At 44.2% G+C, this 15,342-nt stretch overlaps 1 protein-coding gene across 2 annotated transcripts in view; it reads right to left on the bottom strand.

Moving 5' to 3' along the window:
- Positions 1-15,342, bottom strand: part of OPHN1 (oligophrenin 1) — a 275,094-nt gene that overhangs the window by 67,712 nt on the left and 192,040 nt on the right. For both annotated transcript variants that reach the window (XM_031944591.1, XM_031944590.1), the window contains exons 11-15: positions 14,193-14,284; positions 10,500-10,578; positions 4,913-4,946; positions 4,364-4,426; positions 778-852 (exon numbers count right to left, since the gene is read on the bottom strand). In XM_031944591.1, the coding sequence (XP_031800451.1) occupies positions 778-852; positions 4,364-4,426; positions 4,913-4,946; positions 10,500-10,578; positions 14,193-14,284 (343 nt within the window). The remainder of the gene's footprint in view (positions 1-777; positions 853-4,363; positions 4,427-4,912; positions 4,947-10,499; positions 10,579-14,192; positions 14,285-15,342) is intronic.

The following is a 15,342-nucleotide window of genomic DNA, read 5'->3' as shown; positions in this document are numbered from 1 at the left end:
TGCAAGTAAAAAAAGATCAGGAAAGTCAATTATACTTCTCAGTGATGTCAGTTCTAACAGTTCTGACAGAAGCTATGAAGTATATGTCTCAAATTGGTGAGTATAATATAGTATTATATAGTTTTTAAAAACTGCTTTGGTATCTTTATTATAGGTCTGACATTTATTCACGGGCAATAATAATACTTGAAATAAGTTTATTACATTTGAATAAAATAGAATATTCTTTGTTCTAAGGTACATTCCACCTCTGCAATTTTCTATTCCCAGTCACCATCCTGATCTGATGTTCTAAGGGACCCTGCCTGTTTGGACATTCTTATTTCCAAGGGCTCACATTTTTTTTGCCATGCTATGCTCCCAAGGGTGCTCTTAGCTATGATATTCTCTATTTTAAAGGTCCTTCTTTCTGATATTCTGTGTTCGAAGGGCCCTCCCAACTCTGAGAGTCCCTGTTCGAAGGGCCTTTCCAGGTGTGACATTCTATGTAGTAAGACCCGTCCTTCTTTCTCACTTTCTCTCTTCTACCATTGTTCTTGTTTGGGCAGACCAGACTCTGAAATTCCCCCAATAAGCAGTTTTTGCTTTCATACCATTCTGTCTCCTCTCCTCTTTTCCCATTGGATGTTTCTAGGCTAACCTAAGTTTGAGTATTGCTGTATTTTAAGCAAATTCTCTAAACCACCTGCCTCCAGTGTCTCAATGCCCCCAACTCTGTGATACAGTAGAAGATCTTTCAATCTATTGTCATTAAACCAATGAAGAGCAGCGTCTTACCAAAAAAGGCATTCAGTAGCTTCTGAACTTGAATGTTGCTGCCCACGGTCCGGTAAACTCCCTCTGTCGTGATGCCTAAGGGTGGGAGAGCAGATTGCTGTGAGTTAGGGCTCTTGAGGCTCTCAGAGTAGAAAAGGAGCAGCTTCTACATGAATAAAAATAATCTTCATTGATGGCCCAGACTGATCTACCCAAAGGCCAACTGAAGGTCCTTAGGGAGGTGAGGTCCACCTCCTCTCACTCCCTCTTACCCTGGCCAAATTGGAGATGAGATGAGATAAAGTATAGTAGAAAGAGGTCATGACCTATCCGAAAGGCCTTCACCAGTCTCTTACCATTGGAACTGCCCTTTCCCCCTCCATAAAATTAATGTTTTTCTTAGCAAAGTATAAGCAAAGATATGGAAGTAATTTGGTTAATTTTTTTTAAAACCTGTAATTTATAATCATCTTTAGCCTGGCCCTGTGATTTCATCAGTGTAGGAAACTATGGTGTCCAGATGTGAGCCCAGTCATGCAGCTGTGTCCTGACCACAGTAGAGGATGGAAGGCCTTGCCAGTCCTAGAATCTAGGCCCTTCAGCATACTCTAGGGCTCTTTAAAAGAGAAGATAATAGTTGTGGAGTGACAGCAGCAAATGGAAAGTCTGGAAATGGTCCTGGCCCTGTTCGTGGGTGTTGTGAGAAAAGAACTTGCCAGTCTTTGAGACGGTGCTGGGAGATGTGACAGTTAAATTCTAGTGAGTAGGGCAGTATGGAAAGTCTAAAAAAAAGGAGATCTAGGATAAATGAGAGTTTAACAACAGAGGACCCATTTCCTGAGGTCTGAAGTTACTAGGGGGGAGGGGTGCAGTGTTGCTGCTTCCCCAACTGTTCCGTCACTCACCTAGCTCCCGCCCTGGTTCATCTTTCATTATCCTGGCTGATCCCAAGCAATCCAGGCATACTGAGGCATATGGGACTCAGGACAGGGGTATGACAGCCATTAGACCCCAGGGGAAACAAAGTTGTAGCTTGAAAGGAGGATGAGGGAGTGGGCCAACTGGGGACTTTTTCTAGTCCCCCTTTGAGGGTAGGTTGTTTCCCTGGATGTTGGCACATGGGGCAAAGCCTGAGTTACACCCGTCCCAGCCCTGATTTAAGAAAGTTGAATGAAGACACATGAGATACACCTTGGGCAAAATAACAGAAGTGAAAGAATAAGGCCTAGTGGGAACTGATTCTCCTATAAAAGAAGCCCATTTCCTGGGAAAGAAGTATAGATTTAGTTCATATCCTTTATTTATGTACACACACACACACACACACACACACACACAGAGAGAGAGAGAGAGAGAGAGAGAGAGAGAGAGAAAGAGACAGAGACAGAGACACAGAGAGATATATACATACACACATATGCATATGTACACACTGTCTACCCCAATATAATGCAAAATCCTGGAGTGCAGGGACTATTTCCCTCTGTTTTTGTAGTCCCACCACCAAGTACAGGGCCTGGACTATAGGAGGTATATAAGAAATGCTGGCTGACAGACTGATTGATTAATATTGTTTCTCCTTAGTAGAATGCAGGTTTTCTGAAAGCAGAGAGTCTTTCATTTTCGTCTTTCTCTCCCCAGAGCCTGGACAGTGGAAGGCATGTATTTCAGGTAGGCCGATAGGCCACATGGGGCAGGAAGAGGCCGCACTTTATACTGAGCTAGGCCGCACCTGGGGGTAGGGACAGGCCGAGGTCCCGGTTGGGATAGATCACGCTTCAGGCGGTACGGGATCTGGCAAGCTCACCGAATCCCGCCGTCTCTTGGTAGGATTCCACTACTCACATTTCCTTGTCTTTTGTTTCTTCCCTGGCGCTTCCCCCTTAATGTTTAAATCTACACGTATTATAGCAGAAATTAAATCTTCATGTTTAAATTCGCTTAGATCTGACTCATCAAAACACTACTTGGAGGATGCCAAGGGCTCTCGAAAAACACTTTATAAGCCATTTAAAGCTCTTTCCCCTTTTAAGCAGGAAGCCACAAATTGTCAAAAGTAAATATGCTTGGATCCCGCCCCAACGGAATGTGCTGACATCTTGCAAGATGTTTGCTCCAAACTAACTCCGGTTTGTTCATGCTGCTATTTTCAACATGGCCTTCGAGGCAACAAGGCCCAGCGGCGAACATTTGGTAAGCGCCTGCTATGGGCCAACACGGTGCTAAGTGGGGGGCTACAAATTCAAACAGAAATGAGGACAGTGAAAGCCATTTGAGAAAAGGGGCTTCACGAGGGCAAAGGGCAAGCAAGCTTAATGAATATTAAGCACCTACCACGTTCCAGACAATCCACTAAGCACTTTATAAATGTGCTGTCCTAGGATCCTCATAAAAACCCTGGGAGGTAGGGACTTTTATGATTCCCATTTTACAGTGGAAACAACTGAGGCGTACAGAGGTGAAATGTAGCTAGTAAATGTATGAGGTTGGATTGGAATTCAGATCTAGCATTTTTCTGTTTTGTGTGTGTGTGTGTGTGTGTGTGTGTGTGTGTGTGAGATATTTTTTTTAGCAGTTAGCATGTAATAAAAGACTTAATGAAAGGAAGAATGAAGAAAAAATAAATAATTAATAACTACAGTGTAGTAAACCTGGACTCCAGTCATAGGTCTCTCATTAACTTTCTTTTTCTTTTTTTCTTTATTTTTTTGCTGAGGCAATTGGGGTTAAGTGACTTGCCCAGTTAGGAAGTGTTAAGTGTCCAAGGTTAAATTTGAACTCGGGTCCTTCTGACTTCAGGACTGGTGCTCTAGCCACTGCACCACCTAGCTGCTCCTCTCATTAACTTTATATGTGACTCAAGGTAAATCACTCCCTTGTCTGGATCGGATATGAATTAGGGTGTCCCAGTATGTAACTGCCATCGAAAATGTGTCCAAAGAAAGACAAATAGGGAGAATTCAGAGAAGCATGGGAAGACTTCTCTGAAATGATGCAATTTAAAGTAAGCAAAATCAGAAAAACTATACACACATACACAGATATATACACACATGCACACATGCTCTCACCGACTATAATGACATAAACCAAAACAATGCAATGAAAGGAAACAACGTAATTCTAGTGACCAAGCTGGGGAGAAGGGTTGAGAAAATGCATCTCCCCGGTACAACTCAGTTGCTCTGTTAATTTTGCTAATTGCTTCTCATCTCCCTAATGTTATCAAGAAACCCTCAGTGAGGTAGAATAATGATCTACTTGGAAACAAAGTCGAGACAACAAAAAGAACTTCAAAAATAATAGGCTGGGTTAGTGATCTCTAAGATTTCAGCTCTCAGATTCTGGATTCTCTGAGTGAGTGAGTGAGTGAGTGAGTAGCTACTTGGACAAATAGAAGAGCCAATTCTATATTGCTGAAGTTTAGGACTAGTCCTTAGAGAGCCCTGAGGCCAACACCCTCATTTGGAAGACATGGAAAATGAGTACCCAGGAAGGATACCTGCCCAGGGTCATCAAACTGGGCCATGGAATAACCAAGACTAGTAAAATGTTCTTTCCATCCCCAGCATGTGGCAGAAGGTCGGGAGGGCCGGCTTTTTCTTACCTTTGGCCTCCACTGCATTGGTGCACTTCCTGACAAATTTGAAGCCGACGTCATTGAGTTCCACTGTTCGGGAAAAGGGAGACGGTTAGCCATCACCACAGTGGCCAGGGTTCCGAGCCAGCTGTTTCACTTATACACTAAGGAGTTCCAGGCTTGGCTGCTCATCACTAACCATCTTGGAACAGCAGGGATTGGGGTGTCAAGGAGACAAATTATAGGGCCTCACACTTGAAATGGCTCTAATTTTCCTCTTAGGAGGAAGGAGGACATACAAGCAAGAATGATTTATGTCTCAAGAACGCCTTATAGATCTCTAGATTACAGCTGCACTCGTGCCCCGACCCCACGTGGAGATAAACGAGTGGCTTCCTTCGCTTGTCAGCTTGACAGACGTTACGCGGCAGCCACCGGCTAAGTCTGATCTTCACCCAACGAGGGGCGCTCCTTTGCCCACCTGCACCCAGATAGCCCAACACAAGTAGCCATTGCTGCCAATTGGAACAGCTGGTGGTTTCTAAGGTCAGCACAACAGATAAATGATGGACTCACTTTCTTCCTGTTTCGTTATGGGGCTGTGGTAGATCTACAAAAGAAGAGAAAGAAATAGAACCACAGCTGCTGGGGATTGCCATTCCAAGCTATCACCTCTGCTATCAGAGCTGCCCCCCAAGCTGCCGCTTCCTTCCCCAGACTGGCTTCTCTAGGTGATCTCGATGCCTTGGGCATTGAACGAGCTCTTTGCAAGGCTGAGAGCCAATCCACGCCATGTTCTCCCCAGGTCTGGGTCAGAAGTTGGAGCATCCCAGAGTCATGGATCAGGGGTGTCAAACTCAAAGAGAAATCGAAGGCCAAGAATCCATACGTAAGGATCCTTGCTGGGCTACACATAGGCTTAGTTTAAGAATATAATGTTCTCTATGTTTTCTTGTATTTTTATTTCTTTTGTTAATATTTGCCAATTACATCTTCATCTGGTTGGGACTACACCAGGGAGTGTGGTGGGCCCCATGTGGCTCAGACCACTTGTTTGACACCTCTGTATAGACTCTCCAAGCTCAAGGCCGGTGAGGAGCTGGTAAGAAATCCCTCCCGATCTCCCACAAGGCATCGGGGGGGCTATTAACAGAAGGACAAAAAACTCGATCAGTTTTCAGCATAAACATTTCCAACTCAATATCTGCAGTTGGGACAAATCTGGATTTGATTTATTATTTTGTTGGTTGTTTAGACTTAAGAAAGTGAGGAAGAAAACATTAATAATGGAGATAAAACTAAAACGTATATCTTGCTAACATTTCCCCAGAAAGCTGGCTGTTAAACATTTATCAGTACACCCTGGCTGGAAGGCACCTTCAAGGTTATGTAATCCAACAAAGGAGGAAACAAGAAACCATATTTGATAAATTAAGTGACTCGCTCACAGCCACCACGGGGAATAAAGGGGAGAACGGGGATGGAAACCAATACTCTGAAGCCAAATCTCAGGTCCTTTCTACTATATCCTGTTCCATTCCACGAGTTAGACAATTAGACAGATGATCTACAGGTCATCATTGTTTTCATAACAAACATCTCTACAGCACTGTCAGGTTTGCAAAACAACCTCGGAAGGGAAGTGCTATTATCATACCTGTTTTACAGTTGAGGAAACTGAGACAGAGAGGTGAAGTGATTTGCCCAGGTTTGCCAAGCTAGTAAGTGTCTGGAGCAAAATTTGAACTCGGCTCTCCCTGACCTCAAACCCAGCCCTCGATCTACTAGAGCTCCACCTAGCAGCCTCAAAGCATCTGTCATCTTACAGAGAGTGTCTGAGCATAGAATTTGAATTTCCTCATCTGGAAGTTCCTCATCAGTCAAACCCAGCCCTCGATCTACTAGAGCTCCACCTAGCATACTCTAAAGCATCAGTGATTGATCATTCTTACAAATGAACTGGATGCATGCCGATCATTAGTTAGCATTTCATCTGAAGTCCCTTCATCAACCTGTAATCCCAGTCATCCTAGGCTCTCCTGACTTCCCTTACACTTCCTTCAAGGAATATTCATAAAGTCAGTGGCGAGTCTGGATCTGCTGTTTCCTTGCCATAATTCCAACCTTCAGGCTTGGATAGTGATTCTAAGACACCTACTCATTCTTAATGCCCTTCTGAAACCTTGGTTTCCTATCAGTTTGCAAGCTAATCGTGGACCTCTCTCCCTCAAACCAGCAATTGTTCGATCTGGCTCTGAGATCTGGCCTAGCTAGTGCTCAGTGGTATCCACTGTCACTCGAAAATCTGTTCAACCTCTCAGAGCTTTGCATAGGTGAACTGCTAACTCTGTCTGAAACCCTTCAGTTTCTCCCCACTGAAATAAGATAATAACCCCTTGTCTCTCTTCAAGGATGTTCAGATGATCAATATAATGTTAAGAACTCTTTCCAACAAACGAATTAGTGAATCTCATCTGAATTCTTTTAGCTATGGTCATTTAGTGGATTGATAACTAAGCTCAGAAAGCCAGAAAATTGAGTTCAAATCCTGCTCAGAGAGAGATAGGAACTGCCTAACCACTGTCTGCCTCAGTTTCCTCAACTGAAAAATAAGGATAATAACAACCCCTGTCTCTCCAAGGTATGTTCAGATGATCAAATGAAATAATGTTTGTAAAGAACTTTGTAAATCTTAAAGGAATATGTGAATGCTCATCTTTTTTCTTTTTACTCTGTTCATTTATTGCATTTATTAACTAAAGGTCAGAGGCGGGAGATTTTGGCCTTTGTACCCCCAGTGACAAGCACAGTGCCTGGCACATAGTAGACACTTAATAAGTGCTTACTGGTTGACTGTCTGAACTGCTTGAGTTCCTAAGCTTTTATTTAATGGGCCCTGCCCAGGGATACCTGGGAAATAAGCCAAAGATATTCCAAAGCTAAAAGGGCCTTTAGAAATCATCTCTTCCAACACCCCCTCATTTTACTGATGAGGAAACTGAGGCACAGAATTTGAACACAGCTGTTATGGCTCCAGATGCAATGATCTTACCATACTCGTGTGGCTGTGTCCAAACTGTCAGAAAGGAGCTGGAGGTGTTGTATCCTCCCAGGAGGACGTAAGCTTCTCGAGAGCAAGAATGGTTCTTTACATTTGTCTTTGGACCCTCTTGTGGCTAGTACAACGCTAGAACCACTCTTGCCCTCGAGAAGCTGAGTTCTCCTGGGAGGGTACAACACCTGAACGCTAAAGTATTGGCCTGATCATGTGAAGAAGAGGAAGAAAGTATCCATGACATCCGGGTGCATCAGGAAAGATGGTGCCTGAGCTGCCATGTTTGGAGGACCAGTAGGCTGGCTGGTGGCCATACACGGTTCATGAAAGAAGGATTGAATAAGAAGCTTGGAGAGGTACCTTGGAGCCGGGTTGCAAATTCAGATGATCATTAACAACAACAACAACAACAACAACAATATTGTTGTTGCAATTCTATAGCTCCTAAAAGTTTATAAAGTGCTTGACAAATGTTAACTCACTCCATCCTCACAACTCTGTGAGGAAGGTGCTGTCATTCTCATGCTACAGAAGAGAAAACTGAGGCACACAGGATTGAGTGACTTGTCCAAGGTCACCCTGGTAGAAAGGGTCTGAGGCCAGAATGGAACTCTGGTCTTTCTCACGCCAGGTCCAGTGCCCTCTCTTCTACATGGCAGTGATGAGATAATAGGGAGCCACTAAAGCTTCTTGAGTAAGAATCTGATTTGTGTTTTAGGAAGATGTTTTAGGCAGCTATGGAGAAGATGGTTTGGAGAATGGAACTCCGTTATTGTAACAGCCAAGGCAACTGTTGCCAAGAACGTGAACTAGGGTGGTGGCTATGTCAGGAGAGAACGTTGTGCATGGACAACTGACAATACGCAGCAATTGAATTTATAAATGTTTATGTTCACCCAGACACAAATCCAGGGCTTTCCACATGCATAGGGGCAGCTAGGCTGTGTGGCAATGCATTGAGCACTGGGCCTGGAGTCAGAAAGACCTGAATTCAAATCCAACTTCAGCTGCTTATTAGCTGTGTGATCTTGGCAAGTCACATAACCATGTTTTCCTCAGTTTTCTCATATGTAAAATAAGCTGTAAAAGGAAATGGCAAACTCCTCCAGTATCTTTGCCAAAAAACGAACAAACAAACAAAAAACCACTCCATGTACATCATGATCCATGGAGTCACAAGGAGGTGGATATGATGGACTGAACAATAACGACAAATCACATGCACGTGAAGATTTGCACCCATATAACTAAGCATGTGTGCAGCATTATCAAACATACATATGTGTAAATGTATGCACTACATATATATATATATATATATATATATATATATATATATATATACACATACAGAAACGTGTGCACATATGCCCAGATTTTCTGATGTATCAGAGAACAATCCACAATTCTCTGACTAAACCAGTGGTTCCCCAAATTTCTAGAAGCACAGCAACTTTCCCCGATTCCAACTGCTTCAAAGAACATCTCATAACTAAAGCTGTCCTGCCACAGCAGCGGCAATGGAAAGAGAAGAGCCGGGCTTCAGAAGCGCTGGGCTTTGGAAGCGCCGAGCACACTCTCTTGATGGGCAATTCAGTGCAGTGAGTCCTCCCTCCTCCCCACCCCCAACCTGTTTCCAGAAGTCTGCTCAGATCTGTGTATCCCTTGGGTATTCTCAAGGAAGAGACATTACAAGAACACAAAAGCTCAGGAGTGCAACCAACTGATAAACAGACAATGCTACACTGAAAGCAAATTCAATGATTCATTTTGTACCTGGCCTCAGACCCAATCATGTTCCAGCCTCACCCACTCCCAGGGGAGAAGCACAAATCTGTCAGACCAGGTGAGAACAACTGATGGTTTCAATACTCTGGATAGAAGAAACCCACCAAGGGCACCCTTAGGAATGCTTTGCATTTTTCAGACTACTAATTAGCAGAATGACTGCTCTTTTGTGACCTTTTGTCAGGATGCCTGCCTCAGATCTGGTTACAGATTATGACCTAAATTCTAGATCATATGGAGGTAAGAGCTCAAGCAGAAATAACCCTAGGGTTAGGATCGGAGGACTTGGGTTCCATTCCCACCTCTGACTCTTACTGCCTGGGAGACCTTGGACACATCACTTCCCCTCTGAGAGGCCTCAGTTGCCTTCTCTGTAGAGGTCTAGAAGGCTTCTGACAATGCCTTCCAACTCTAGATGCCCGGTCCAGTATGTGACCATCCCCTTTCAAATGAGTTTCCTCGTAAAATGAAATGGTTGAATCAGATGCCCTCTAATCTCCCTTCTAGCTCCAGATCCCCTGAATGAACTTGAGCAAGTCACTTTCCCTTTCCCAGTCTCAGTCTCCTCATGTGTAAAGTAAGGAGGGTGGACTGGCTGACCTCAAGGGGTCCCTTCCAGCTTAGAGATCCTCTCTGATCAGTTCAGAAGTAGCGATGATAAATCGTTCCAGCCCAGCCCCCGCAGCCTGACCCTGACCATCATACTAGGGAGTGACTGCCATGAAAATGTGGCCGGACAACTTCTTCCATGGGGGCCACAGCCACAGCTATCGAGCAAAAGAAAATTTTCGCCACTGAGGCCCCGCCAAAGGGTTCAGCTTCAGAAAGTGACATTTAAATAGTGCAAATGACATTCAAGAAGGGGCGTTGGCACCCGCTTTGCCGCCGCTCCCTAGGGACCACGGGCCGTTTCCATCTAGCTTCTAGCTGAACCACTCCCTCGGCGTCGTCTCCACTTATTAGAACATGAGATCCCGGCTTTTCTATTTCTATCTCCAGTTCTTGGCACTCTGCTTCATACATATTAAGTACTTAATAAATGCCTTATTCAGTCATCTGGACTTTTAAACGTTAGGCTGATTAGTGGTAGAATATTTCAAATACACATGTCACTTATTCCTTATAGATCTCAGGGGATTTCTAGCCAGTGGCGGGTGTTGGACTACATTATCTTTTCCACTCAAAAGCACCAAACACAGTGTGGCCCTTCCCAACCCAAGACCCTGTTTCTTCAAGCCAATCGGCCTCTGCGACCACTAGAGGTCACTGTTCCAAAAGACTTGCTAACGTTATTGGAAGGCAAGGCCTTCAGTAACTCACTGGTTCTTTTCCATCCATTGCTTCCATCCAGAGCCGCCTGTTGGCTTCAGAAAGGGCCTGCAGTGTTATAGTGCCCGGCCTAAAGAGAAAATGACAGAGTTCAAGAAAAATTCAATTGGCGAGAGTCCCAGAGCAGGGCCCTAGTGCTGAGGGTGGCGGTTGGGGAATAGACACCAGATGAAGGGCGATCGAAAAGGACTCAGGGTATACGGTTTAAGAAAGAGAAGGCCGGAGATGGGAGGTATGGAGAAAAGCTGTCTTTAAATACTATCATTAAAATTCTTCTGCTAGACCCAAAGGGCAGGGTTCCAACAATCAGAAGAAACTTCAGAGAAGCAGATTTCTATTCTCCATATAAGGAAAACCATAAGCTATTTGGAAGACCACAAGCTAGGAAACGGGACAATGTTCAAACTTCAGGTCTGATATTTAATAGCTACTGACTTTAGGAAAATCATTACCTTTCTTTGGGTCTCAGTTTCTCCATCTACAACATGGAGAAGAGTGACAAGATGATCTTTAACGTCCTTTCTATGTGGAAAAGCTCAGTCTCCAATAGTAGGAATTTTATCTGCCCTGATCAAATGGGCCATCTTAGCTGCCAATTTCAAGAGGTTTTTGGGTAAAAGTTGAATAAGAATATTCTGAGCATATCTTTGAAGGGATTCCCGTTTAGTTATGGGTGCTACTAGAACACTCCAAGGACGCTTCCAACACTATGATGTATAGTGAATACTTGAGGTAAGGGAAGCTGCCTGTGGGATGACTTAACCTAGTGACCACATAGAGATGCAGCTTGGTGGAGTGGAAAGAGCCGTTGGAGTCTTGAAGGCCTGGGTTCAAGTCCCTCTTCTGACTTGGTTTGTGACCCTGGGCAAGTCACATAACCTCTAGCTCTGAACCTATTGGACACCAACAGAAACAGGGGCCACTAAATCAAACATCAGGATCCCTGCCTCATTATTATGGTCTCATATCATCTATGTCTTAGAAAAGATAGTTTCTAATGTATTGCTTTTTTATTATATACATCACCAGGTCACTACTGGGTCTGTATCCCAAAGAAATCATAAAAGACAGAAAAGGACCCACATGTGCAAAATGTTTGTAGCAGCTCTTTCTGTGGTAGCAAAGAATTGGAAAAGGAGAGATGCCCATCCATTGGGGAATGGCTGAATAAGTTGTGGTATGTGAAAGTAATGGGATATTATTGTTCTCTAAAAATTATGAACAAACTGTTTTAGAAAGGCCTGGAAAGATTTACATGAATTGATGCTGAAATAAGCAGAACCAAAAAAAAATTGTACACAGCAACAGCATGCGATGATCAACTATGTTAGACTTGGTTCTTCTCATCAGTTTAATGGTCCAAGGTAATCCTAATCAACTTTGGATGGAAAACACCATCTGCATCCAGAGAGAGAACTATGGAAACTGAATATGGATCAACACGAATTATTCTCACCTTTTCCCCTTTATTTCTTATTTTTCTCTCTCAACATGATATATATGGAAATATGTAAAAAAATAAATGTACATGTATAACAAAAAATGTTTTTCCATGTCATTGGGGAAAAATAATAATACAAAATACCTCACCATACTAAAATCAGATGGGAACTACATTTAATCTGGTTCAGGCCATGTTTAAGACTGCTATGGGCCACATGCTCTAAATAATGCCTCAAAATAGGGGTTCTTAGCTTTTTTGTGTCATGGTCCCATTTTAGACTGTTTTCTAAATGTATAAATTAAAATACATAGGATTATAAAAGAAGTGAGTGGCACTGAAATCAAGAAGTGATTTTTTGTCTCCCCGTCCAAGGGCATAGACCCCCTGAAATCTATCCAAGGACCCCAGGTTAAGAACCTTGGCAGTTAAGAACACTGGCAGTGAAATTTCCCCACATTAAAGAAATCCCAGGTGTGATCCAAACAGAAAGGAGCAGCCCAGCCCAGCTTTGGTTTTCTGGTTACTACTATCTTAACCCAAGAAAAAAGCAAAAACAAAACCACAGGATTGAGTCGAAAGTCAGTTCTGGCATGTTTGGCTGAGAACACAAGCTCCAGACCACCGGTGCGTGAGCTATGATGCCCCGTGGACTTGAGCAAGCAGTACCAGTCCAAGAACTTTCTCCTGGCTAGTGTATCTTATCCAAGTACCAGACCAAGGACTGATTTGCAGTAAACTCTGTGATCTCACCTTCTGAATACAAGTATAATTCTTTACATTTATTCCTATTCTGCTTCTTACTAGATTCATTTGAATGCTTGAGCCCAGGGGTCGGACAACTACAGCCCCATCAGTTGACTCTGGTAGACTGACTATTTTCCTATGGCCTGCGAGTCCTATTCTAGCCTGTCGAGAGGACTCTTATCAGTCAGAATTCCAAGAAGCTGCAATCTCATCTCTTCAGCCATCATTTCTCCTCCATGGTCATTGTGGGGGATTGAGGGTCAAAAAAAAACCATTCCCTGTTGACCATTCCTTTGACAACGAGGCTGGCCTAACACAGTTGGGCTGGTCTTTGGAGGCACACAGTAAGACTTCAGAGAGGATATTCCCAAAGAATCAGAGAACCAACCACTTACGGTGTTACCACCATCCGTTTCAGTGACTGGACACCATCTTTTCTGAAAAGGTCAAATATGGGTCCACACAATAATGTGAGGTTGAGCGATCAGGACAGACCCACTTTTATCAACGGGGAACTAGAGCACCTAGTTGGTTATTTCCAAATCAGAGCCTGCAGGGAACATTGGATGCCAGCAAAAAGGCATCCAACTTTGGTAGAATCACTATTCTGTGGAGCCTCCGTTCCCTCCTCTGTAAAATGAGGGGATTGGATTCAGTGGGTTCTGAGGTCCCTTCCAGCTTAGATTTAGGTACCTATGACCCTGAACCAGTCCCTTCCTCTCCATGGGCCTCAGTTTCTTCCTCTGATCCAAGCTTAAATCGTAGGCAAGTCATTCACAACCCTGGAACTCAGTTCCTTCCTCTGTAAAATGAGAAGGTTGGGCTAGATTACTTTAAAGTAATAATAATGATGATGATTATAATAACAGCAGCCAGCATTTGCATGACACTTTAAGGATTGCAAAACGTTTTACAAATATTATTTCCCCTCATCTTCATGACAACCCCAGAAGGCAGATGCTGTTATTATAACCACTTTACGAATGAAGGTCCTGCTAAGCCACGAAGGTCATAAGGATGGAGCCAGGGACATGCTTTTGTTAGCCATTAGGGGAGTGATCAGCCTATGTTCAGAGAGGCTTGCCCTCATATTGGCTCTAAGATGGTGATTCTGACCCCGTCAATGTTCATATAACTTCTATTAAATCATCAAGGAGTCACAATACGGGTTGATGGAGTGAGCAGTTGCCCTAATAAAATCACAGGTTGTTGAAATATTGAAGCAACAGCTGCTAAAAACAGACCTGGAGATTTGCCACCTGGTGTGTGGGGGGTGAGGATGTGGCAGACTGAAGGGTTTGTGGGAAATACCAGAGGGAAGAAGTTGCCCAGGGGGATTTCCTACCAAGAGCTGAACTCAACAGTGGATGATGAGGTCTCGGGGCAGATACTGATGTCTATGAAATAAAGAGCTTGGGGGGAAAATGCACATGGCAAGCGGGAATGGCAGTCTCAAAGCTGGCTCATCTGGGAGGATGCCCACTGGGCCTGCTTACCTTTCATTAGTTTCAATGTCAAAGCAGAACCTCTTGTCGATTGATTCTGTCTTCCTCCTAACACAGTACTTCACGGTTAAGTCCACAGGTCCCTAGTGAGAGGAAAGATTAACAGCCATTTAAGAAAATGTGAAAGGATGACAGCGGGAGCCCCTACAGTAGTGTCAGTCACCTGGAGGAAGTGTGTAAAGACATGAGGAGTAAGCTCTCTCCTCAGCATAAAGCCCATTTGTCTAGCTACGGGTGTCCCCCAAGCCGGGGACAGATGGCTGAGATCTAGGACAGAGGCTCAGCATGATAGGATGCCAACATCAGACAACAGAAAGAGCAGTCCCTACTGTGTGCCTCTCCAATGAGAAGGGGCACTGGATCTGGGACATGGAGGTGCATGGAGCCCATGTGCCCCCATGTCCCAGGTGTTGGCTCTGTCACTTATTACATGAAGGCCTAGAGCAGGGGTCCTCAAACTATGGCCGTGGACCAGATGCAGCAGCTGAGGATGATCATCCTCCTCACCCAGGGCTATGAAGTTTCTTCATTTAAAGGCCCACAAAACAAGGTTGTTGTTTTTACTGTAGTCCAGCCCTCCAGCAGTCTGAGGGACAGTGAATTGACCCCCTATTTAAAAAGTTTGAGGACCCCTGGCCTAGAGGAAGGCCAATTTTGATGTCTCTGGTATCCGACTCCTCTCTCCTCCATGGGCAGATCCTCATCTCTCGGGGCGCTCACACCTCTTATCTGGCCTCCTTTTTCTGGCTGCCCTTGTCCAACCTCCCTTCTCTGATTTCGCCTCCCCTAGCCTCCCTTCCCTGGCCTCTCTTCTCCAGCTTCCCTTCACCCGGCCTCCCCTTGCTTGGCCTCCTAATTAGTATGGCTGCCTTAAATCTCCCCAGCTCCATCTGTCCTCCACACTGCCTTTATGTGATTTCCCTTAAGTGTAGACTGCCCTACTTAATCAACCTGACTGACTCCCTTTTGTCTCTAGGATAAAATTTAAACTGCTTTCCTTTTAAAGACCTTCACAATCCGGCTCCCACCGACCCCTCCAGACTAACTAGAATTATTTTCCCTGCCGCATTCTATGGGAAAACTGGCCTTCTTTTTTGCTCCTCACACATGACTCCGAATCTCCCCTCCCCAAGCCTTTGCA

Source organism: Sarcophilus harrisii, chromosome X (genome assembly GCF_902635505.1).
Source record: "Sarcophilus harrisii chromosome X, mSarHar1.11, whole genome shotgun sequence".
NCBI classification, from domain to species: Eukaryota; Metazoa; Chordata; class Mammalia; order Dasyuromorphia; family Dasyuridae; genus Sarcophilus; species Sarcophilus harrisii.
Note: the sequence above shows the minus strand (reverse complement) of the source record. Positions and strands in the feature narration are given on the sequence as shown.